The sequence below is a fragment of the Corvus moneduloides genome, chromosome 4, assembly GCF_009650955.1.
Source record: "Corvus moneduloides isolate bCorMon1 chromosome 4, bCorMon1.pri, whole genome shotgun sequence".
In the NCBI taxonomy this organism is placed as follows: Eukaryota; Metazoa; Chordata; class Aves; order Passeriformes; family Corvidae; genus Corvus; species Corvus moneduloides.
The window spans coordinates 1,841,805-1,868,381 of record NC_045479.1 but is presented as its reverse complement, the minus strand read 5'-3'; the positions used below and the strand labels follow the sequence as shown (position 1 = coordinate 1,868,381).

Here is a 26,577-nt window from a genome sequence, read left to right as displayed (position 1 = left end):
TTTTTCAGCATTGTAAGGAATTAATTTTTCTTCTTACCTTAGTTAAAAATGACCCTGTTTAGTTTTGCTTTTGTTCCTGGCCTGCTTGCTTTCTCATTCTCATGCCCTAGAGCGTTTCAGTTTTAGTCACTGCATGACATTGCTGAAATCAGGGCTGGAATGAAGTCACAAAGTGAACAGCAAGCCAGTCTTATCCAAAATTCATGGGAGGGAACTGCATTCATAATTATTGGCATAGATGAGTAAATGAACACTGACCATTGTGAAATTAAATTCACCTTAGCTTAGCTCTTCGTTGCTTTGTTTTGTTTCATCAAATTAGTTGTTTGTTAGTGTTGATTGCAAACGTTGTTTATGCCACTATTCCCAAGTATCCGGCCTTGGAGCTTCAATGAGTAAAGTGGTTTGGAAAGAATCCAAATCCGTTCATGCAGAGGCTATGCACGTTAGTAGAAAACAACTTAGAAAGGCTGAGCATGGATTTTGTATGCACTTTTACCCTAAAAAAAGACTCCGTGCATATATATCTGTGTGCACGTGTATGTGCATATGTACAATACATATGCACATATGCAATTACATTAATCTAAAATTTTCACCAGTTTACTCTCTTGCTTTCACATCATCAAAGTGATGTGCACTAAATTCCAGGTTTCCTTGCCCTTTAGAGAACCACATTGTCATTTACTTTCTGAATAATGGTCTGCAAACCATACACAGTTCTCCACTGTTTTGTAGTAGAGAATCTGAAAAGTAACATATTTTAAAATGTTCCTATGCATTCAATTTGTAATATTTTTTAGAAAATAATAATCTACATAGCTGTAATTTTACCTAGTCAGACTCGTCTGATCGTGCTCTAAATTCACCCTGAGATGGATGAAACATTCATATTTCATGACTCGCATAACTCACCACAGCCTGGCATTTGAGTGGGAAAAACCTGCTGGGTCTCAGAGTTAAGGCAGGGGTCACCAACACACATGACAACACAGGGAGCTGGAGGCCCTGTGGCAGAAATCCACCATTGAGAAGAGAAGGGCTCTCCCTCTCCCCACTTGGTACTAATCATGGAGAACAATGCTGGCTGCTTTGCAAAATATTAGTACTGCTGTACAGAATCTCTGCTTATAGCCTGCTGAGTCAGACTTGTTTACTTCGTAGAAGTATTAATCTCTGTCTCTGATTGGTGGTCGACAACTCCAGGCTCCAGGCTTAATAGAATTTTAAACTGTAGATGACACAGTTTTGCTGAAAATATGAGGCTTCTGTCGCATTTTGAGTGATGTATTCTGCCTCACTCCCCCTTGGTCCATTTGTCATGGCTGAGGTTAAGATAGATAATTAATTACTCCCATCCCAAGCCTTGTCCTTTAATTTAAGAATTTTCTTTAGCATCTGCCAGAATCTTCTGCATGCGCTCCTGAGATGTTAAGCAATGAAAGAGCCATTAAGTTAAATTCAGGCATTAATTTTTTTCAGTAGCATGAAATAGCACTCCAGTAGATCAAGCAGTTTCTGTTTTGTGCTATTTCATAGCATGGCAGAGAAATGGGGGAGGAGGCTGGTTTTCTGGCAGCAGGAGAGGATGGTAAGTGAGGAAGCCTATCTTCTGGTCCTGCAGCCTACCTCTGTCTTAGCAAGAAGTAGGACATGAGAAAGGGATCAGTGGAGTGAAATATCTATTTGCCAAGGGCCTGATGTCCACGTTATGCAACTGGGAAGACAGACAGAAGAGGTTTAGCTATACTTAACTAATATATCACTTTCCTCAGAAATACTTTTTTATTGCCTGTAAAGCCTTTTCTGAGAACAAAGTAGTGTCGAGTTGTGTTACTCTGTTCTTTGTGTTTTAAGGTCCATGAAGGCTGTCACTGATGAGTCATTCCTGGCTGGGGCTTTAATCACTCTTCTTCTGAGTCTGACCACTTCTCCATGCTCTTTGCCTGCCACTCCAAGTAACTTATATGCTCTTTTCACAGACATAACTTCCCCATTTAGCAAACTGTGTATTTTAGCTTTTTCTAAGAAATATATGAAAGCAAATTAGTACAAAATCTGCTGCAGTGGTCTCTCTGGGAAACTGCACATACACCTACTAAGTCCCAAACAGTAGCAGCAGGATTGAGCTTATGTGTCAGAGACACAAGAAAGGGTAGATGGCCACTCTTGGAGTGCCTTGAATTAGCAATTCCATGCAGAATTCATGGTGGGTTTTAGGGCACCAGCTAGTGAGGCTGAAATGCACTGAAATTCCATATGCCTCCTGCCTTTTTAGGTGTTCTACTTCTGTGTGCATCCAAGTCTCACTGTTGTTTATCAGAGTTTAAAGATACCCAGTCCTTTGCAATTGTATTATATATCTGTCAATTCACAGACTTGACAACTTTAACGTTTAAAAAATTCACTTTTTACTCCATTTCCGTTTTGATACAGCTGCCCAATATGCAATTGCTTGGAGAAGAGTGCTGTTGCCACCATACCAGAATACTATAGTTTAGCTGCACGGGGATATTTTAAAAATCTCAGTATATGCTTGGGATTCATTTCATTCATCCAGGCATAAGCAATGAACATTAGTTGTTCTAGATATCTCCGTAGTTAGTACACAGGTATCTCTCAAGAGAGACTCCTCCCATCCTAAGCCATGTCTCCAAAATTATTTGTGCAAATAAGCTCTGGCTATTGACCATGTCTCCATCGGGAGCCTGAACAATTCATTTCAGATGGGTTAAGTCAGCTGCAGATGGTGAAAGCTGTGAAATCAGATATGATGGAATTACAAAATCTTTGCAGACTGTTGATTGATCTATTCAGCATTGTTCTCTGTATTTAAAGAATTATTTTATGTTAATATTTTTCCACCTGTAACCGCTTTAACAGAAGCTATGAAGAGAGTTCACCACAGCTTGAGGTAGTACTCAGCAGGTTGTTCACTTCTGTTGTCTTATATATATTATTTCTCTCTTCTTTAGTCTTCTGGTACCAGTATCACCGTGGATATCGCTGTCATGGGAGAAGCACACGGGCTCATCACAGACCTTCTGGCCGATCCTTCGCTGCCCCCCAATGTGTGCACGTCGCTGAGAACAGTGAGCAACCTGCTCAATACACAGTTAACCTTCCAGGCCATCCACAAGCCAAGGGTGAATCCCTTGGTGTCCTTCAGTGAGAACTACACCTGCTCCGACTCGGAGGAATGTCCGGAGAAAGGAGAGAAACTAGCTATTCCCAAGGTGAGTGCTGGAGCCTGGCTCTCCCTAAAGGGACATCACTGGGCTCTCAGATGTTATTGGGCTTCATCTCTTCTTCCTTCCCTTAACCAGAAGAGTGAAACGTACAGAAGTCAGTGAAGAAGTCTCTATTGATGACCTTTAGGTGCTTTGGATCAAGTCTAAACTGTTGTATACCCCACAAACTAACAAAAATACCATCACAGTCATTAGTATGACAAATACTGTGAGCTCATGGAAGTTGTCTTGAGAAGAAAAAGACAGAACCACAGATATATATACACGCCTTGAAAAATGGCTTAATGAATGCTCAGAGATCAGACAGGAAATAACCAGTGTTAACCACCCACACTGAGTAAGTGAACACCTGGAAAGAGCACATCAGATTTGAAGTAGTTTGAGTTGTAGATTTGTTGCTAATTAGCTATCTTGCAAAGCTTACATTTCATTTCTGAAACTAAACCAAAATGCTTTTGTACTGCAGCCTCCCTTGAAAAATTAAATATAGGCAGAGTATGTGTGCACAGGCAAATGCTTTTATGTTTGTACCGTTTAAATGGCACAGCCAGTATTCATTCCAGCATTTCCAGGCATCTGAATTGCAATGCTCGTGATTCTTTCTTTATTATAGTGTAGCGTGATGATAATTACCACCCTATTTGCCTGTTTAGCAGCTGTATGTATGAAATGGATGTTCACAGGTTTTTAAGCACATTTTCCAGTTTATTTCAGTGACCATGTCTATAATGGCTGCACTCTAGGCTCTGAGGGAAAGAACACTGCTATCACATGAGTAAACGCAGGGAGCAGATAGCAGTTTGCTGTTGCATAATACCTTATGAGGAGAAGAGAAATGAAGGATGAAGAAATGAGTTAAAGCTACAGAGAACTAATCTGACTGAAGAATTCACTGACCTAAATGTATTATGGTTCATAAAACAAATAGTTTGCAGGTCTTTATTTAAGTGCCTAAAAGCAGATTTAGGATCTTCACCTTAAGCATCTGACACAGAGTATTTCGTGTAAGGAGATAATGTGTTAACATATTTATCTGCAACTTTGAGCTTCAGAACCACAGATGTCTTCCATCTCATATTTCTTGACCCTCTGGCAAAGTCGAAGCTCTCCATTGCAGATATATTTATTTTAGTTCTTAACTATAAACACTTCATGAGAACTTCACAAGAGAAACAACTGACAAAATTACAAGATCTGCAACAGCAAATCTGGATCCAAAAAAGATCCTTTATTTGTCAGCAAAAATTTGAAAAAAACATGTGAATCCTATTAATTGGAGAAATGGAAGAGTCAGATAAAAGAAAAAGGCAGGGTGGTCAAGAAAAATCTGCTGTAAACAGTGTTGCTTTCTCTAAGCTTTTTGAGGCATTGTATCCCAGAGCATGAAAGTTTTATTTCAGTGTGTAATATTTGGGTTGGGTAGATATAGTAGGGGAAAAAGTTGGACTCTCCTGCATTATTTTTCTTACAGCCTCTCTTGCCTTGAATCTCTGATTCTGAGGGTTCGTGACAGTTTAAATCACGGAGTAGTTGAGGCTGAAAGTGCATCTGGAGATTGTCTAGTCCAGTCCTATCCCTCAGCTCATCGAGGAGAAAGTTTCTCTAGGCTCAGCCTAGATCAGGTTGCTCAGGAGGATGTCCAGTTGGGTTTTGAGCATCTCCATGAATGTAGACTTCACAGCTTCTTCAAGCAACTTCTCTGTGTTCAGTCCTCCTCACAGTAAAACAGATTTTCCTATATTTTAATTAAATTTCTTGTACTTCAGTTATTGCTCCACTGCCTCTTGCCTTGTCACTGGGCACCCCTGAAAAGAGCCTTCTTCTCTACACCCTCCCTTTAGGTATTTGTATACACCGGTAAGATCTACCCTGAGCCATCTCTTCTTCAGACTGAGCAATTCCAACTCCCTCAGCCTTTCTTTTTATAACAGATGCTTCAGTCACCTTTGTGGCCCTGATAACTTGTTTAAGTACCTTTGGCCACATCAGGTGTTGAACATCTGTGGCTATGGGGCTGTGGACATGCTTCTTTTTTTAAACTTGAGATAGGGAGGATGGTCCAGACTCTCCAAGCATTTCAAGCATTGGCTGTGTTTGGAATGAATAATAGCTGGGAGAATCCAGATTTAAAGTATCTCACTAGGTGTTGTCAGACAGAATTAAGCAAATGGAAATGGTTTTATTTCTGCATGTGTAGAGGTTTTGTAAGCCTGTATAAACTGTAAGGAGCTGATTTCTCCGCAGCGCTTACGGAGAAGTTTGCCTCCAGGACTGCTGAGACGAGTGTCCTCAACCTGGACCACAACAACATCAGCCACAGGATTACCCACACTGGAGCCAGCCCCAGTGAGAAGGGATCGCAGTGCCAGCATCAAACCCCATGAATCATCTTCATCCAGGTTACAAATTGCCTCCCCTCACTTTTATGTGTCTCTTTGGACAGATTTCTTTGGTTCTGTGTGATGATGTCCAACATTCAAAAATGCTGGCTGTGAACTACTGGTTTAGAATTACTTCATGTTTCTATAAATTGATTTGCCAAAGAAGCAGCATTCCCATTTTTTGTCAGATTATGCCAAAATTATTCATATTATTGGGCAGAAAAATAAATTTTAAAAAATCTATTTATGCTAATGAAATGCAGAACTGCCCAATAAAATTGGAAAAAAGGCAAGATATCTGGTTAAAGTTTTCTTGATATGCAGGGGTCGTCATTGCCCAGCCAAGCAAAAATTGTAACCATTAACCCAGCCATTTCCAAGAACTCACCTAATGATATGGTCCTGTCATTAAACCAGTTCATAAAGCACTACTCCATCTTCCATTCTTCTCGGGGTCTGATTCCCAAGCCGGTATCATAAAACACATAGTCCTCCCATGAAATGGAGAGAGAATTGAGTCTGCTCAGCTGCTTATAGCCAGCAGCTGACTTGTTTGGGGAACTTGCAGAGGTTTAGCCTAATTAAGGTTGTAATAAATGTTGTAATAGCTACACATCATGTCATTACAACAGGATTTCCTCCTTTCTGGATCCATGAATACATTTCTGTTCTAGTCAGAAAGGAGCAGAGCCTTCAAAGGAAGGGTGGAGAGCAGCAAGTTGTGGTACCGCCCTGTGAGAATAAAGTTCAGGTCCCCTCCCCACCACAGCAAGGGCTATCATCTTGGAGCTGGTGGATGAAGAAAGAATGTGGAGACATGCTTTGCCTTGGGGAAAGGAAGATCAGAATGAAAGCACCAAATTCAAGAAGAGAATTCAGAGCCGTGACATCGGAAGACTCACATGCTTTTCTGAAATTCAAAATTTGGTGATGGTAGTGGAGAAAAAGATAGGACCTGGGAAGGCCCAGCATCACCAGTGTTGGCTGTTGGGTGGCTTGGGTGAATGCAGCCCCAAAGAGCTGCTTTCTTCCAAGGTTGGCCTTTCTCCAGATACTTAAACCTTTCCAATGGATGAGACTCTCATATAGGGCATGGAGGTGCTCAAGGCAGCCTGCAGAGTACCCTGAAAGTCTCATGCAAGAAAAATACGTGCTTTGCCAAAGTTCCCTTTGTGAGAAGTCCCATCTGTCTCAGTAAAAGTAAATGTAAGGAAGCTGTAACCAAATGCAAATGTTCTTCACTCACAGACCTATGGTTCCTGGGGTGCATGTGATTTATACTGTTGATCCCACTCTCACGTAGTGTGTAAGTGTCCCAAGATGGGAATCAGAGGGAGAAGGAGAGCAATTAAATATTATTGTTGGGCCTTTCCTGCAGTTGTTATATAACTCTGCATGAGGAGCCAGCTAAGCAGGCTATCAATTCTTCCTATGTTTAATGTCGCCAGTTGTATAATTATAGCTCTGTCAAGCCTCCCAGCCTACTGTTTGCACTACTTCTTTTACAGTAGGAGAAACAATGTGTATTCCAGAAAGGGGGAAAATGAATCCTATAAGTCTAGCTTTAAAAATTTTGGCAGACCAAGAGAGATCTGTTTTCAAGGAGAAGAATTTTGAACTGAAGAGAAAAAAATATATCTTGGTTATCTGCCACTTCCCCTGTACCAAATTCAAGCACTCCACTGGTCACAAAGAAAGAAACATTTTATAAGTTGAAGGATAGGAGAGAGGCTGACCCTGGAATTGCCCTGTGGCAGATTCTGTAGTTACAAAACATGCAGCTTGTTCCTCACAATGTGGGACATCACTTCTGGATTTCTATTTGCAAAAAAGCCCCCTTAACTCTCAGTTTGAGATTAGTAATCCCCCATTCTTCCAGCCCCATGTCACTGAAATGGGTAGACATTATACTGGAAAAATAATAGAGCTCCCGCATTCTTTCCCTCACCCACTTTTTATATCGAGTGATTCTCCCACAGGAAATCAAAGAATGCGGTTCAGAAATTTTTGGTTTGGTTTGGTTCATGGGGGTTATTTTACTGTGCAGTGGGCCAGTGTGTTATATACTTCCTATCAATTAAAAAAAAAAGCAAAACCATAAACCAAAACAAACAAATTTTTCTAAAAAACATCTGTATTCTTTCTTTGCCTCACTTCATCACAGATTTTAAGAATTTTGGCCCATGAAGACAACCAACAAATATTTTTGTAGGTAGTACTTACTATTCCAAAACAATGTTTGTAGAGGTAACACAGTGTCACATGCTTTTTTTCTTTCAGAATCCTTTTTTTTTCCCTTTCAAGTTTATTTTTTTCAAGCTCAGCTGGAGCTATGCTACTTTAAAAGTCTGTCTTCTGCCTTGAGTGTCACCTCATCACTTGGATGTGAGGCTGTGAGGAGGAATGTGGAGCCTGAGATGCCTGGCAGACCTGTCCAGAGAGCTTGATAAGAGCCAGTGTTGCATCCCTGCAAGAAGCTGACATTTGATGGGTGTCATTCAGGAAAATGAGTATAAATACAGTTTTCTTGCTGTACAGAAGATTTTGGCATCTTCTGGCATACAATTACAGCCCAAAGACTAAAAGCATAAACCCGTGCTGCTGTAGGGGACTAACATTTGTTCCCCCCTACACATGGACACATGCACCCTGATTCCTTCAGCATGTTTCTCTTGGACCAATGTCTCCAGGGTCTGTCAGTGGGATTTTTTTGGGGATGCAGCAGGAATTTCTGGCTAGGGCATGAAGGGACACACCACTAACCATGGCCATGCAGGATGCTTTCAGTCCTCCCCAGCCTCCTGAGGAGTTCCTCCAGTGCCCCAAGGGTTTTTGTGTTATCTGCTGTGGCACATTCAGCAGAGAAGACTGGGTTTCCATTTCTGCTGAGAATTTGTGTCACTTCTGGCTCTTTTAAGGAGGTGTTAAAAGAGAACATAAATCTAACTTATTTCAAGTCAACTTTTGAGCCTCTTTGTACTGTCAAAACAATACAATGAAGGCATCTTTGTATAAATAAGGCAAATAGGCCTCAGCATTGAGGGAAGTCCAGCTTCAGGCTGTCTGCATTGTAAATATTTTTGCTGAACACAGTACTCTGAGTGCCTCACAAACACCATTTCAGCCAACCCCTAGATGTCATTTTCCTCATCAGATTTTGTGCTATCTCAGTATCACATACTTCTTGCTGCAGCTCCTAACTTCTTAAGATCTGCCACTGAGGCTTTTTCCTGTGTTGAATGTTGTTTGTTTGTGCTCTGGTTTAGCAGCTCTGACTCCTGGAACAGCTCCATTCTGATGACAATCACAAAGAGCAGGTCCTTCTCCACCTCCTACGCCGTGTCCTCTACCAACCACCTGAATGCCAAAAGGCAGAGCCGGCAAGGTGAGTGGGCATCCTGAGCTCTGTCAGCCTTGCTTAACTGCTCCCTGTGACGAGCTGGTGCATCTGCTTTTGTTCTCTGTCCAACCTGCTGCTTTTCTTATTTTTCCATCAATATAATATAGTTATTTCTTTTATTTTAAAAAACCCAACACAGTGGCTTAAAATACTATAGCTCATAGTCACGCCCTTTGTAAATGTGTTGACTCTTTTGATTTATAGAAGTTAGCCATGACATGATGCAGCAAATGCAATACTAAATTGTGATTTATATCTTTGTTATTCCCTTGACTATAGCAGGGCTGAGAGCAGGGTGTTTTGCATAACATTTGTGACATTAGCTGTCTGTGCATATCACTTGAGTGAGATTTCCTAAAGCACAACCTACATAAATCCATTGTGAGCTGGAAGCAGCAATTGACTTGTCTTATGCAAACATATCCAAGACAAAACCTTTGTAACTCAGAGGTCTATCTCTGTATATTCACTATTGAGAAAGTACAGGTCATTCTTACTGATTTTTAGAGGTGAGAAATATGGGGTTTTTCACTCAGCTTTTTGACCCTTTAAAAAAAGCATTACTCCTGTATTTCTTTCCTGAAAGAAATTGAGAAGGTGACTCTGGAATTGATAATGAAATGTAGAATATGACAGCCATGAAGCAGCCTTAATCCACAATAATGTGGTTCTCCTCTCTCTACAAATGCAGTATAACATGCTGTTTACCTGTGCTTCAACTCACAATTCAAACCAGCTTGCTTTTTAACCAAAGAGAAATACTGTTGAGATAATATTACTCAGTGATCCTGGCCACCGAGCTATCAGATAGAAATTGGTAGATGCCAGAGGCCTGACATTAGAAAAGTGAGAGAATCCCAACTTAGAGATGAGTTTGAATATATGGCTGCACAATTATTTTGCATTTCTAGTGCTGTCACATCACATCACCTTTTCAAACTGAAGAGAACCATACAAAAGATGGTTCTCTTGTACAAAGCTGCTTTGTTTTACCACAGTGAAGATTAAGTAGCAAAATATTATCTTAAAAGGTAATAGGCACATAGGCAAATGAATAAAATTTAACTGGAAAATAATGGAGACATAGTACCAAGGATCCAGGAATTCACTTTAGAACAAAATAAACATTTGGCTTGTGATTTTCAGGGATTATCCCAGTAAACTGAAAGGGAGAGGAGTGGGTGTATAATATCTTGTACTTGGAAAACAACACTTATCAAGCCCATCAGTCAGTTTTACATTTAGCAATTCCTGCTTTCAGAAAGTGTTAATAGTCATCTCTGTTGTCCAAATACATGAGCTCCCCCATGATGAAGAGAGATCTCCATTCCATCACAAGCAATTCCTAGGGATGCTGATGGAGAGGAGTAAAAATTTTTCATCAGTGTTTTATGTAGAAAATTGATATTACAATATTTTAGACTGTTTATAATCATGCATTTTTAGTTATGATTTGTTTTCATGTTCCAACTACATAATTTCAATTTGCACTACTTAATACAATTTAGACTTTCATGTCAGCTCCATTGGCACTATACAATTATTAGTAGTAGAAATTGTTCTAGCTAATTCTGTAAATATGTTAATCTATAAAATTTATAAAATGTCTTCAATTATGCATGAAAACATTCACATTTTAAAATACTGCTAGTTCTACCTATTTTGGCAAAAACTCAAGTGTTTTCATCTGTAATTTCACATCACATTGAAGTCACTGTCCTATATTTTCAACACTGCACATTTGAAGAAGTTCTGGAGGACCTAAGTGCATGGACATACTTAAAAAATTCTCTTTGTATTTTTATTCTTCTCTTCTCTTGATTGTTAAAAAATCCTTGCTGTAGCAAGACATTTTCTCTCACTTTTGCCAGTAAATGGTTGAATGTTGGATTATTGGAAAAAGGTTTCCTTTTTTTGGTAAATTTATTTATTTGCAGTTACCTTCCCTGGTAAATTACTCTCTTAAAAAAACCCAAAAACACACACAACAAAAAATATTTTGAGAGACTGGAGCCCTACTAGCAGTAGAAAGCCTGCTGTGATTAGAGTGAAAAGTGCTGTTTAAATTCTCAGGACTTGTTTCAAATTGTTGAAAGATGACCATATGTATTCCTTCCTCTAAGAGTTACGAGTATTACTTGGTAACATATAGCTCAAAGATAGATAATAATCCAACTCAATCCCCTGTGCAACTAACAGACTGTGAAATGTTTTTAAAAATTTTTTTTTGTTGGATGAAAAGCTGATATCTCAATGAATTCATAAATGTGAAACAGGTTTTTCTGTATTTTAAGGCAATTTTCCTGTGTCATGGCCATCTGATAACATTCTAATTGCTCTGAAGGCTGTAGTGTTCTGATCTCAAGACTAGCATTATATCCCACTTGTAAACATTGAATTAAGACACTAAATACATACCACTTTTGCTGAAGAAATACCCTTAATCAAAAGTGAGATGCTGGATATCTCCAAATTACAGCACAGTAACTATCAGAATTTTTTTTGAACTCTCGGATTGTCAACAGTAGATCATATTTTAGCCTCCTATCACAGTAAGTTGCTATCAGGGAAAAAAACACTGGAACTGTACATGTATATCTTGCAAGGTTAATATTTCATAAACTTAGATCAACATATTGCCTTATTTTAAGGTAATTTTTGTGTCTGGAATACATTTAGATAGAGAGCACAATTCAAACATAAAACCGGTTCAAGTTCCTAAGGCCTTGATATCCTTTGGCTTTGAAGATGAATGTGGTAAATTAACTGGGGCTGAGTTCCTACAAACTTCAGAACAGCAGGTAACTCAATTTCCGTGCGTTTCCTTTTAAGATAGATTAAGTTTGCTCCTCTGCACTTGGAGTGGGATCATTTTGTCTGAGACTAGGAATTGTAAAGTGGATTCCAAGAGAAGGCAGCACTTTGTTTAAATACTGGACTGGCTGATGCATTTCATCTTGGCAGTGGTGCTTAGTGGAATAAGGGACAGAGAGAACTACATCTTGCTACGGTTGCACATGTGGATATTGGCAGTTTCTATACTCTAGCTCAGGTGTACAGTACCGTGTGCTGCAGGTAATGGTTGCAAGTCTCCCTTAGTGAGCAACAGATACTGGAAAATAAACTCAAGTTGAAGATCAAGGTCAAAATCTATGAGGAATGCAGAAATGGCACCAGAAGCACAGTATTTTGTATAATGTATGACTACTAAAAATTCCTCTTTTTGGTTTATTGCTAGTCTTCAAACATGGAGAAATCCAAATTTTCTGGGAATGTGTGTAAGCCTTCCTTGTCCCTGCTTTGCAGATGGTGATAGAGAAAGTGCAGAAGGGTCTGGGAACTGCCTGCCTGGGGCTGTGTGTCTCTGTCACTACAACATGTTGGTACCAACAGTCATGCCACAAATATGTCTTTCACTTCATGCCTGTCCATTTAGTGCATCCTGCTCAACAGGGAAAATAAGCTTTGTGTTTGGAGCCAGATCTTCAAGAGGTAAAAGTGACTGATAGTAATGGAAGTTCATCACTCTGTGACAGCCCTGGGCTTGGCTCAGAGTGGAGGAGGGTATTCTGTTATTTATTTTGTTTTTGGAGACTATGCTGGTGCATCTCAAGAGGAGAACAGTGAACTAGTACCCATCTGCCACTTCTGTTAATTGACAAGACTCTTCTTGTCCTTGGCCAGGTATCCCACCAAATATTTCACCTCTCACCTCCCCGTGCCATTCACCGATTCAGGGGACCCCTGCCACAAGTCCTACTGGAAAAACATCTTCTGTGTCATTTCCAGAGTCTACAGATACTGACACCAAGCAGGGCTTAAAGCCACACAAAGTCTTAACTTCTACTCAGAGTGCACCTAGCCTGTCAGACCCTATAATCAGTCCCTCCATCATCTGCAGCAGGTAAGATAATAATTTGACATGCCTTGGAATCGTTTCACATTGTTCTCAGGAAGATGTTCTATTGGCCCACATGCAAGTTTTTGTGATTTACTGCAGTGTTTGTGTTGATATTTCAGGTTTATAATACTTGAGTAAATGCGTAGATTAATGCTACAAAGTGCTTTTAAATTGGAAGACTGTTGGCTATGTTTATTGCTGTTTATTGCTTTTATTCCTGTCAGATGGACAGCCTGATTCATAAATAAATTCTTTATCAGTAACCTGATCCCAAAGCTGGGTCTCAGGCTTACAGCTTGTGCTTCTCAAGCCATGCTCTTAACATGAGCAGTCACCTTTAGGTCACAGGCCAAGTCTTCCACAGCAGGCACCTTATGTTGAATAGAAAAATCTGACTTCTAGGGTTTAAAAGCTTCTGGCCTGTAGGCTTCTGACAAAGGTGGGCCAGCAATGCCTGGAGACTCTGTAATTTTGAGCCTTCTCTCAGGAGGAGTGGCCAGCCAGCAGAGAGCATGGCTGTTATCAAGTTTGACTATCTTTGGAAACAGTTTTTGTTTCTGGCTTCAATCACGTGACTTTGGATGTGTCTCAGTGTGCTGTGTGCAAGGCTAGGAAGTGGCTGTCAGAAAGTCAAAACTGAGATTCCAAGTGTGCTCAAGGGAGTCATCCTCACTGGAGCTTGGGGTAGGATCCTAACAGGCTTTTAAGATGTATTTAGATGACTAAATAGAAACTTAAGTGCTTTTAAGAGTTTTCCGAACGTATACAAAAATTGGGATTTGGACAGATTCATTTGAAATTAAAACTGTATTACACAACAGAAATACAGCATAAAGGTGCTACAGTCTTATTAAGCTGTGCCTTTATTACCACTTTGAAGTGGTAATAATACAATAAAGTACTGCTATTTCACAAGTGACAATCATCTCTGGAAGCCTTCTATTAAAAAAAAAAGTTAACAATTGCATTAAAAATGCCAAAAAAAATCAATGTAAGGTTGTTGTAGATAGTAATGAAATATAATTTTTTGACATGTGCAGACTGATTTCATTATTATCACTAGTAAAATGCTCATTAACTTGTGACTGCTGTCTTATTGGATCTATGTAAGTTTTATAGATTATGTAGGTTTTCAGTTTACTTGTTTTCAAATGCTTAGACTGTGTAAGTATTGCAAATAGTTACATTGCTGACATAGTCTTTGTTGTTGATTATTTGAAACAAACATATTATTTAAAATATTTTGGTGTAATGATTGCTAATAGAATTGGCATCCCCTAGTGCTAATAGTCACTGTTCCTTTAACATCCATTGAAAAATCATAAGCACTGTCCCATTTCTAGCCATTAGTATATAGAGGTGCTAAATCCAGAGATAGAAGCTGAACACATAAATAATGTACACATGTAATGTAGGCACAGCTGAAAGGCAAAATCAAAACAAAATAAAATCCCAAATGCCAAAGAAATTAAATGGCTATGACAAGTTGTGAGAGTTAAATTAACAAACACCAAGGATAAATTTTTGAATGTTTGAGCTTTCACATGGTAGATTGCTGGTCTTCATGGTATGCAATCCCTAAATTCCCTGCCTCAACACCTGCCTTGTAGAGGAGTAATACCAACTCAGCAAACCCCTGCCACAAACAAACTAATCCCACCCCTACAACAACAAAAGAGAAAATGAACTCTTGATGGGTTCAGTCCTTTAAGGCAGATCAGGCAGGGGTATCAAGATGGCAGTTTTACTGTAGTTCTTTTTTTACTCACAAAGTGAAGTGTGGTAAGACAGCACAGTTTGAAAAGCACGTTAAGCAAGAGCATATATCAGGAAAGGCTGTTAAACTAATTCATAAGTAATCATTTTTAATTCTGCTGAGTGGATGAGGCAGAAATCCTGTGCAAAAAATAGCAAACAATCCTGAAGCTAAGGAGTGTATTATAATGCCTGTGCATGAAGGGATTGAGTTAAAGCTGCATGGGCATGTTTACCTCCGACACACAGCAGATTTCAAGTGTTCTACTGGGCAGCTCGGTAATCTTTTTTTTTACTACAGTGCTTTGTGGACCATACACATTAAATCAGTGTGAGTTTGCATGTGTTCACAAAATAAAGAGGTGCACTCATACTGGTGCAAAAGCCTTGTAGCATTACAGCCAATCAAAGGCTATCACTGACCTTATAGAAACCATAAGGAATGTGAGAGGGGAAAATTAATACCTTTTTTCCTCTTGTTTATCAACCTGAGTGATAAAGACTTTATTTGCTTCGCTATGCACTACAGGTGTCATTGAATACAGATTAGTGTTTTTATTTGAAAGTCTTTCAGGAACTCATTGAGTTTGCAGGGCATTCCAAGCTCCAGGATATGTTTGGATGACCCAGTCAAAAGCTAGCTGGCACAGGATTTCAGCCATTTTTATATGTTGAACTTACAATGGTGCAAAGTTTCTCGTACAAAGTTTGACCAATCCAAATAATTCTGTAATAGTTGCTTTGCGAAGACTGTTATATATAAGATATGCCACAAAATGCTGACTCAGACCAGAGAAAATGCTAAAATGTCAGGTCCTAATTAGGGTTTAAAGAGAATTATACACAAGGAGTACAGCTTTTTAATGGGAGGGAAGAGCCAGTCATTTTAAAAGGTCATAATATTGTGATCCCTCCCAAAATGTGTTTCTGTTCTGGAAATGATGAAACAAACTCTGCTGTCTTGGTTCTTATGTACTTGGTATGGTGTCACTGAAGAAATGATAAAATATCATTTTCCTCCTTAAGAGGAACATATTAAAGTTTTAAGCAAGAACAGTGAAGCCAGATTATGACTGTGTTCAAACTGAATTCTCTAAGATTGTATGGGACTCTGGCATTTTCATAATTTTAATTCATCTTTATTGGGCAGCTGTAGTATAGAACTAGGGAATTTATTTTGTACTGGTATACTTAGAGAATAATAAAAAAAATCCTTTAAAGAAACCACGTGATACAGGTTTACTGTTGAAAACACAGATTTAATGGTGGTGGCCAGTTAATCCAAGTTCTTTTTGTATTTTTGTCCTGAGATCCAATAAAACTTCAGCACTCTCTTGTGATTTTGTCTGGAGAATGTACCCTGGACCATGGCTGATACTGTATGACATAATCTCACACTGCCAGCAGGAAATCATTTTACACAAGACTGTCTGAGGCACGTGGTTCTTTATACTGTGCATGTTTCTTGATGTATTTCAGCTGTGGCAGACCCTACAACCAAATAGAAGCTGGTGATGGGACACTAAACAGAAATGATGCTACTGCACACAGCCTGAACAGAACAGGTAATTCTTTGTCAAAAACACCTCATTCCCTCAAATTCAGTAATCATCCACTAAAAGGGCAGATGAGCATGTCTGTCATAAAAGGAGGACGTACACAGGTGAGTCCATACAAATCATCTTTGAAGCTCCCTCCCTTTTCGTATGTACAACATGTACAGAATTCTTATGGAGTTAAAATATAAAGGATATACTGTTTCCCTCCCTTTACTTAAATAATGGTCTTCAAAATTTTTTCTCTCTTCATTCCCTGATGCCATTTTTTACACTCTGCTGGGTATATCTTTAATGCCCTTGGACAGATTGTCTGACTTCAGAGCCAGCCAAGCAGCACATACGTATTATGAGTCAGAGATCCTGTTGCTATTATTCAGAAGGTCACTGGAAGACTTCCATTAAGTCCTTGCTGTTCGCACCACAAGCTTTGTGATTTGTGTTTGCAGATGATCCTGCTCAAGCCACTTCTGACTATGAGACCAACAACAGCGACAGCAGCGACATCGTACAAAACGATGATGACACAGATTGCTCCAAGGAGCAGCCACGGAAGGGATCCAGCTGTAGGTCCTACACACCCGAGACCATCATCCTGCATCCCTTGATACCACCTGAGGTAGCTCCTCTAAGTTGCCCCAGCACAACAGGCTGAGTGTATGCTGACATGGAGGGGAAAGACAAAAACAAAACAAAAACCAAACTAACCAAAAACCCAAATCCCCACAGAAAAAATCTGGTCTAAGGGTGCTGCAAGGTATTATTTTAGGTGTATTAAACAACAAATTTTGCACTGTGGTGAACAAGTGATGATTGTCTCAGCTGTGAGCTTGGTTGAGATGCAGAGGGAAAGCTTTGTTTAGTTAAGTTTTCCACAGCGTGTTGTACAACTGAATTAATAATTTGAAGTTGGCAGGAGCTCTTGAAAAATTTATTGTTATCTGTTGGAGTTGGACGTGCTGAGAGAAGGCATTTTGCTTGAAATGTTCTGGCATTTACTCATCTCCGCTTTCTAAGTAAAATGAAATTCCAGGGAGTATACAGGGAGAAATATGAAAGGAGGGGCACAACCCATCTTTTATTTGCAGACCTTGAAAAACAGGTAGTTCCAGGTTAAGGAGTACAAGTCTTCACTTGGACTGAGGTCTGTTAGCCATGTTAGGGTGTAATGAATGGGTCGTGAGGCAGAAGCAGAAACTGAGAGCTTTTCCCTCTGTACCACAGCGAATTTCACAATGAAGGCAGACTCCCTTGGAAATGAATGAATGATTCCCATGAGTGAATGAATGAATGAGTGAGTCTCAGTGCTAAGTGCAGACACTGCTGTTTCATAAGCAGACTTTCCTATCCATTCAAGTGAAACACATTACAAAGGAGAGTGAGTAGCTGCAGGGCTGCTAGAAATGAGGACATCTACACTGAGCCTAGTGAAGTACCACTGACTTACACATGATGCTAATGTGACTTCAGTTTTTAAGAGCATAATTTTTTGCTTGAGATGCTTCACTGAATTAACAATTCTCTTTATTCTGATTTCTGGCACAGGACAAGCCTGTACTGGCTCCTGAGCCTCTGGTTATGGACAACTTGGATCCCCTGATGGAGCAGCTAAATAATTGGAACTTCCCAATCTTTGATTTGGTGGAAAAAATTGGGAAGAAATGCGGTCGGATTCTCAGTCAGGTAAGAAGTGTACCTTGTCTGCAGTGTCTGAATGTTGACAGATTCAGACACAGATGTGTTAAAAGCCATCATCCTTACAAGCTGATGATCCAACGAACTGTGATCCCTGACACCTAATTCAAAGCTGACAGTATGAACTCTGTCTCATGATATTCCTTACTTTTGAATGTCTTCATTTTTAAATTTAAAAATGTGAAAGAAAAAAACATGCACCTATATTGCCTTCTTCTCTCTGCTTTTCTCAATATTCTCTTGAGATGCTTCCATCCCTTACTGAGCTCTTTGGGAAAGAATTTCTCACGGGGTTTAGCATGGGAGAGCTAAACAGTAAATATATTCAGTGGATGCAAGATATACAGAGGTTTGGTCCTCTTTTATACTAAAGATTTTAGTCAGGCTAGGCAAGAAAGCAAGGTCTGAGGAAGTGGGGGGAGAAAGAATCCTTGCTATATTCCCTCATTTTTAAAGAATCAGAACTTTGAGAGAAAATGCATATGATTATTACATAGTGAAGACTCATTTGCTATGAGTTGGGATAGGAGAGCTTACTAGTCTTTCTTTCAGCTCTCAGGTTTTTATTCCTTCCTATGGGTTTAATTCAGTTACTGACACAGCCTGTCTCTACCCAGCACAATTAGTGTCACTTTTCATAATCACTTTCTTGGCTGAACTTTTTACTCTGTTATGCCCCTTTTCCTGGCACACTGACAAATTAGTCATTTTTTCTTATAAAAGTATTGAAGATTATTAAACAGGAAAAGCAAGTAATTACTTTTATTATTATTTAGGGATGAAAGGGAAAAAAGCCCAAGAGAATCTGACTGAACGAGTATCACTTTACAAGGCATTATGTAGTGATGAGTGCTGGAAAGAAGAGATAAAGTTAATTGGTACAATGTGGTACAATTATCACCCCCCCAGAAACACAGAGGTTAGTGTGTCAGGCAGATTTCAGTGTAACAAGCTCCAGAGAATGCTGGATCAAATTACAGTCCTTTGGTGGTTACCTATTATTCAGCTAGATTCAACTATCTGGTGGTCAGCAAGGAAAACCATGGCATGAATTCAAATTTATTTTGTGGTCTGCCTTTTAGTGTTCTGTAGCTGGCAAGCAACATCTGTCTTTGACCAGCCTGCCAAGTCTCTAGGTTCATTTTAGAGAAATAGGCAAACTGTGGATATTGGATATATTTATTGGATAAATTCAGTGATGCACATTGAGGCACTTTTGCACTAGACAGGGAGTGTGTGATTGAAATGCTCTTTTAGATCATACTGCTCATTAGCAGTATGATTAGCTCATAACATGGAATGACAATAGAACAATGAATGAAACATAAGGAAAACTTACTTTTAATGGCATAACCAATGGCTTGGATGAGCCAAAATTTGTTCTGGTTTGACATGGGTACCTCTGTAGGCTTTAAGCACTTTACCAAGCTGCGTGGGGTTCTGTACCTCTGGACATGAGTCCTCCGTGCCTCCTTCAAATTGCACTAAATCTCCTCACTCTATTTCCCAACATGTGTTTTTTGCACAGGTTCTCAACATGTTATCCACTTCACAGTTCCACAAAAGGAGACCTGTGAAATAAAATAGAGAAGCTTTAATATTTGTGATGAAAATTCAACATTTTCTGTAACAGCTGTTTGTAATAACTCCCTCTCCCTAACAGCAGAATGTAGCAAGTTCAGCCTTGTTCACAAAATAGAGATCCTTATTTCCCCCACCTACTCAGATGTTGCTAATGAAACTATTTTCAGAAATCAGGAAACTAAAATAAATAAATCTTTTTCTCCAGCCAAAGCACTATTTTTTTCTACTTTGATTTTTAAAACCTGGGATATTATTAACAAAGGAAAGCAAAAGCTCTAATGATTTATTCTCTGTATTTTGCTATTAAATGGACTAAGCCATTCAAAAAAAAAAAAAAGTAAATTAAAAAGCTGAATTAACTATGTTTGCCTTGCTAGGTTAAATTTATGAGATGGAACAGAGTAAAGTTGACACATGCCTCTAGGGAAGCATTCAGTTTAGAAAGCAAATGCTGGCTTAGCATCTTTGACGCTGCTTGAGATGTCTGTTCCTTCTTTGTGGAATGTTAAATTGATTTAGACATGTAAAAAGACCCCAAACCAGTCAGGAGCCATGAAAGCATCTGTGCAAACTAGAGTGGCAAGCACAGTAAATGTGGCAAATAAGCATGATAGCGTTTAGAGAGGAACATGCAATTCAGTCTCATTTCAGAAACGAAGAGCCAAGCTCTCAGAACTGAGCTGTTGCTTCATAACAGGCCATAAAGTTCAATAATATCTTCAGCCACACTTAACATTTTTCTGGCAGCTCCTATAAGACTAAAACCTGTAGTTTAGCTTTTATTACTGGGCCCATAGAGAGAAATGGAGGTGCTCCTATGCTGGCAGTACAGGAGCAGTGTCGGAGGCAGGGTGGCATCACTGCAGGGCCTCTGAGTTGGTCCCTGCATGATGACAAGAGGATTGTTTGGTCCTCTCATCACCACACGTGGGGGATGGGATATTCCTGGGATCATCACACCCGCCTTGGGAGGAGTTTGTCAGAGCCAGAGCCTGGGTGCCAGCAATTTCAAAGAAACACGTATCTGAAGAAAGCAAATACACAAGACATAAAAAGGAGTGCTAGAGGGTTGCCTGCAAACACTGAGAAGGGAGCTGCTAATCTAAGCCTTGCACATGTCCACCATGGAGAGCCATTCCTGTGTGCCTGCAACACCCAGGAGAGGAACTACATCTGAATAACAATGCCCAATTGCAAAACAGCTTCCATTAGGAATCATGCAGAAGTGCTTGTCCTTCGTCAGGCAGTGCCACTAGAAGTCTCTGAGTTATATATGATTCATTCAAGCATTAGCCATCATGAGAGATAGGCAGGAAAGGGAGGCTGGAGGAGCTGGAGCACGCTCTGCCAAGCACCTGGCAGCCACCAGAGTGTCGCTGGGCTTGACCCTGGCAGCAAGGGCCACACCTCAGCTGCAAGTGCTCAGCCCACGGGATTCCAACTCCCAGGGAGCTCCTGAAACAGCATGTGGGTTGGGAAGAAAGTATTTTGAAAGACAGAAGAAGCACATTAAAATGTTTAATCAAGAGCAAGGAATAAAAAAAGCTGCACAGTTGTTGTTTTTGGGGTTTTTTTTAAATGAAAGAATTTGGCTGGTTGACTTTGGGGAAGACATCAGTGCCTGTTTTTCATCTTTCTGACCTGCCTTTACACCTGCTTCCTCCCTATTTGCTGAGAGAGAAAGAGAGAGAAAGAAAAGAAAGAAAGAGAAAGAAAGGAGAGAGAAAGAGAGAACAGAAAGAAAGAGAAGAAAGAAAGAAAAAGAAAGAAAGAGAGAGAGAGAGAAAGAAAAGAAAGAAAATGGCCAAAGTATGTGCTTGGCTACTTATGCTTTCTAATGACCACAGAGAATAATGCCATTTTACTCCAAGTCAGAGGGAAAAGCTGTCATGCCTACACATCACAGTCAACTTTGCTTCTTTTCAACTATGGGATTTCCCACCCCCCAAAATCCAAGGGGAGGAAAAACATGCTTTTATGACATGCTTTATTTAAGATACCTTTCCAGTGCTGCTAGTGTAGACCAGTAAGATTTGGTCCTGCAGAATATTATTTTATTATGATTCCTCTTTTTATACAGAGATGTTTTTCTGGAAATAAGTGGCTTACATTTCACTGACCTAAAACTAGAATGTAAGAATCCTCATCTCTCTAGGTGAAATACTGGATCTCAGCTGATACAGTTAAAACCATGATTCTAGGGAGATGAAAAGGGTTCTATGTCTAATCCAAATTATGCATAAGGTCACTCTACTCACTCTGCCTCAATACAGGGGCATCCCATGGGGTTTTCAGAGAGTAATGAAGGGTACTTTTTACGGGCCCTACCTTTTATTCTGAGTTCTTGTCTTCCAGAGCACAATAGTTCAGTAGTTCAGTTATGGTAGGAACAGAAGTAAGAGCTGGGGCCACCAGCAGAACTCCCACTGTCAGATATTGGTCACTAGAGGGTCATCCTGGATGGGGTCAGACACCACACTCAACCTGTCTCTGCACCATCACTGCCTGTTGTAATGTTTTGCCAGAATTAGTTCACAGGCAGGTTTTTCCTGGTAGGGAATGACCATGAGGGGAGGCAGGAGGAGGATCATTAATGCTGCAAATTCATATCATTTTTGTTATTCTTACTGTAAAAATCCACAGTGGCAGGACATTTGGAGCTGATGTTCATTAAACTTCAGGTGCAGCTCACAGGTCCCACTTTATATACAAAATATACAATAAAAAACAGGTGTGGATAGATGCTTGATTTACATTCAGGTGTAAAACACAAAGTGTAATTTGTAACCATTTCTTGCCATGTAGCACTCATCAGTCCAAATGTGCTTCAAGTTGCTTAGTTCTAGGCAGGTCATTACCAGGCAGATGGCATCAAAAGGACAGAATTTAGCCTAGCAGCAGTAAATAAATAGAGTCTGCAAGGCTTTAGGGTCCAATTTGTGAAAGAAGTGAAAACATCAGGCAGTGATTTTACTGTGTCCCATTGTTTTGTCTGTCAAGATAAACTTGTCTTCCGAAGTGCCCATTTTGCGTCAGCTGCTGTCTATATTTCTAAGCATTCATCTTTCCAGAACACCTCCTCACTCATCCGTCACATTCTCCTTCCCAATACGTCCTCTCCTGGGTGGTTACAGTGCAGGAACACTTAGAGCAGCTCTGCTTCCTAAGCTATTTTCTGCCTCTTATATCCTGTTGAAGTCATTTTTATTATTTCACTTCCAAAATTGGAGAGAAAGCAAGGACACAATGCATAGGATCCACATGGTTCCCCTTTCTGTCAGCCCTTTGCTTGCTCTTCCATTTCTGGGAATTGATTTAACTTGATGATGTTTCTGAGATAAGTTTGTAGAGAATTTTTTCCAAAGGCACCGAGGACCTCTGAACACCTTTACGTATTTAGGTTTCTGAGGTGTTTGCAAAATTTGAGGGATCCATATGCCTGAAAGGAAGAGAACAACATCTGGAGGGTTGTAATGAGGGAATGAGGAGGACTGTTAGGCACTAATATCTTGACTGCGTAGCCATATCCCTCTAGAAATGCAAATAGCTGCAGCTACAGCTGGATCAGATGAATTTGAGAAAATACTACCAGGAAAGCAGATTTTCATGGGGTAATTCGACCTAAGGAGTTTTATATCTAATTTTCAGAGCTTTTCTCATCTACTTAGCAGCATCGTTTTTTATTGTTTTTTTCTTTCAGGTATCATACAGGCTTTTTGAAGACATGGGGCTGTTTGAAACCTTTAAAATACCAGTGAGGGAATTTATGAACTACTTTCATGCCTTGGAGTGTGGATACCGAGAGATACCTTGTAAGTAAAAATTCCTGGCAGATAATGATGCTTCCTTAAAGTTTTGGGCATTTTCCACATGCTTGTGTGTTGAAGCCTTTCTTCTCACATTATAACAGCTACTTTTTTCTTCTAGTACATCATGACCAAATGGATGGCTAGGCAGAGGCTGGTGCTGAACCACAGCCTCCCAGCTTTTTCCTTTGTGTTTTATGTTTCACATTGTTTCATAATTCATGGCAAAATCTGCACAAGCCAGAAATCATATAAAGCTATTATAAGTAAAGACTGTTTCTGATAATGCAAGTGCATAAAAACCCCAGTGCCCCAGCTGGAGGTTCTTGAAACATTTAATCCCCTAAAGGCAACTTGGACTTTTACACAGTACCAATGCTGTGCTACCAAAGGAGATGAGCTTTATAAGCAGAAAAAATATGCCAAATACATGAGTGAACCCTGTTCTGTAACTACAGCTTGGCTGATATTTTTCAGTGGGAAGCATTTGTTCACTGAAAAACCTTTTTTCAGTCATACCCAAAGTATTCAAATCCAATTTATCAAACTGCTTCAGCTGCAAAAGACTCTTGTTTTCCCAAGAGGAAAGAGTTATTACCCCCTTTAGCTGGCAGATAAACCCAGCACTGAGGAACATGTTTTCTTTACACTCCCAGAAAAATGTAGGAGACATTATATATAAAAAGTCATATAGTCTCTCTGTCAAAAAAATAAATACCAGTTGGAGCAGCTACAGTGGGAAGGATCTAAGGAAAACTACCTCAAAATGCCTTCAGCCAGGTGGTCTGGACCCTGTTCTGGGAAAGTAAGAGACACAGTTTCAGTCCTTTTCTTGTGTTTGACCTGGATCGGGGATCTAAAGCAGCAGATTGCAGCCTGAGGAGGTTAGAGATGGAAGTCCCACAGCCTGTTCTGCTGAAGCCATTCCTTTCTGTTTAAAACATTTAACTATTCATAGAGTCTCTGGGATTTTTGTGAAGCTAGCACTGTATTTCCTTGTTTTTTTTCTTGTGTGTTTTGTTTTAGGAAAGAGGAATATCTTGTCTAGAACAAAATCAATTTATCTTTTTTATTATTTCTGTGGAAAAGGTAAAAACAACCCTGATGCTCGTGGTAATGTTGGTTTTGTCTCTGCTGGATTGACTGCCACACAGTACCCACTAGATGGTGCTGATATCCCTCTGTCAGAAATAGCCTGATGTTTTATAGCTGGGTGGTTTTCTTTCCATCACAGATCACAACCGAATCCATGCCACTGATGTCCTACACGCCGTGTGGTACCTTACAACTCAGCCCATCCCAGGACTCCCAACTGTGATTAATGACCACGGGTCAGCAAGTGATTCAGGTATATTTTAATGTTGTATTCTTAAATTTTCTCTCATGAAATTTGGTGTAAACCAGCAGTTGAGGATTGCATGCAGAACTTGTTGCAATCTGTAACACAGTGTTGTAGTTCAGTAACACTGTGGACGCTGAGGGTGTTCAGGTGTCTTTGTGTGACTTTGAAGGGAATGGAATTGTTCCTCCAAAACCCAATACTTAACATTTAATGATGTGTGAATGCAAGCCTTCATGGTCGCCTATAATGACAGATCTTTGTTACCATTTGATTTTTGCAATAGGTTTTTTCCTAGGAAAATCACATTAATAGTGCTTTTCAATGCTGCACCAGAAGCAGCATAGACTTAAATCCTTAAACCCTTCATTGTTTTGATATTCTAAAATTTCTGGGGCGTTGCAGGTAGTGCTGTGCACTTGCCACTGCTTGGCTGTCATGAAGTGTTCTTTGCTTTTCCTCTCTGTCTCCAAAGAAAGAGACTTGTAACTATCTGGCAACTGCTCTACAAGACTTCACTCTCCTTCTGTTTTATGATTGCTCATTACAGGAAGCTGTTCTTCTTGCATTTTTGTATTAACTTCTCCATGTTCAGCTGTGGCAACTAGAGGACCTGTCTGTGTTTTGTGGGAGTTCTCAGAGAGTTGCTGGAAAAGCAGGAGTTTGCTCAATTTTTTTTTTTTTTGGTGTTAAATGGTTTTATTCCTGGAAACATTTATTAGAAAGGGATTTTGGTGGCTTTGTAGGTGAGGTGGAATGAGAGGGGGTTGAGTTTTGAGGTTTTTTGATGTTTTTTATTTGGAAAACATTGTTCAGCTGCATGCAAGATCCATTCAAGGTCATTCAGATTAAATTAGCAAAGCATCTCAGTATGTGTCTCTGACAGGTATGCTTGAGATGCTTCAAAAAGAGGATGGTAAGAGGATTATCAGCAAAGATTAAAAGTCTAGATGTTCATATTGGAAAAAATGCACTGCAATGTAATTAATAAATTCTAGTCCATTGCTTTAAGGACTATCAGTGTCTCATAGACTTGTCTACATGATGAAAGAAATTAGAGGAAGGAGTGGGAAGATCAAGTTCCCTCACAAAGCTCCGGCATGGCTGTGAATCCATGTCTTACTGCTTGTAACTTACTTAGTTTGAAAATAGGTTTTGCTGGATGTCGGGAAGATCCCCAGGTGGGATCAGGATTTGTTCCTTTCCAATTGTTTGCCTTATTGTACTGGATCATAGGCACAGAAAGCATTGAGGTCAGGCTGCATTTACTCTTCTGTTGTGTATTGTAAATTTGCTCCCTCTCTCCCTCTTTGTTGCTTCTGTTACAGTAGGCCAATGAAAAAATGTCATTGGATTTTTTTACTGTTTTCATTTATTTATTTCTGCTCAGATTCTGACAGTGGAATCACTCATGGCCACATGGGTTATGTGTTTTCGAAGACATACACACCTACAGATGACAGCTATGGATGCCTGGCTGGCAACATCCCTGCCCTGGAGCTGATGGCTCTTTATGTAGCTGCAGCCATGCATGATTATGATCACCCAGGAAGGACCAATGCCTTCTTGGTAGCAACGAGTGCTCCTCAGGTAAATAAATCTCAGGCAGTGTTGCTGTGCAGTTTGGAAGGTCTTGATGACAGCTTTTCCTTGCTAGTGGTGCCTGTGGCTTCCATTAAGCACAAGTCTGCCAAATATTTTGAAACAACTTATCAAAGTGACAGAAATAATCACTTCACTTGGGGATTGCTGGTGAGAGTCCTCCTATACACTCTCAGTTTGCAGAGCTATTAAGAAAAAGGTACTGATAAACTGTGTCAGTGAAGGAGAAGCTAAAGCTCTGCTGACTGGTAGAGGATTTGTAACTGTGAAAGAATGGAAGAATTATTCTACCAAATAAGGCGTAGAA

At 39.8% G+C, this 26,577-nt stretch overlaps 1 protein-coding gene and 1 long non-coding RNA gene across 5 annotated transcripts in view; one reads left to right on the top strand and one right to left on the bottom strand.

Annotated features, from left to right (window-relative positions):
• The window catches only part of PDE3A (phosphodiesterase 3A), a 224,560-nt gene that overhangs the window by 178,262 nt on the left and 19,721 nt on the right, over positions 1-26,577 (top strand). For 2 of the 4 annotated variants that reach the window (XM_032107315.1, XM_032107311.1), the window contains 10 exons: positions 2,976-3,236; positions 5,496-5,650; positions 8,902-9,017; positions 12,717-12,936; positions 16,168-16,253; positions 16,694-16,863; positions 17,790-17,927; positions 23,224-23,335; positions 24,564-24,677; positions 26,059-26,258. In XM_032107315.1, the coding sequence (XP_031963206.1) occupies positions 2,976-3,236; positions 5,496-5,650; positions 8,902-9,017; positions 12,717-12,936; positions 16,168-16,253; positions 16,694-16,863; positions 17,790-17,927; positions 23,224-23,335; positions 24,564-24,677; positions 26,059-26,258 (1,572 nt within the window). Of the gene's footprint in view, positions 1-2,975; positions 3,237-5,495; positions 5,651-8,898; positions 9,018-12,716; positions 12,937-16,167; positions 16,254-16,693; positions 16,864-17,789; positions 17,928-23,223; positions 23,336-24,563; positions 24,678-26,058; positions 26,259-26,577 lie in introns of all 4 variants that reach the window. The other 2 variants (XM_032107313.1, XM_032107312.1) reach the window with 1 other exon arrangement.
• LOC116443269 overlaps positions 19,101-26,577 on the bottom strand; it is a 33,690-nt gene continuing 26,213 nt past the window's right edge. Inside the window, exon 2 of the long non-coding RNA XR_004239797.1 lies at positions 19,101-19,510. This is a non-coding gene — a long non-coding RNA (uncharacterized LOC116443269). The remainder of the gene's footprint in view (positions 19,511-26,577) is intronic.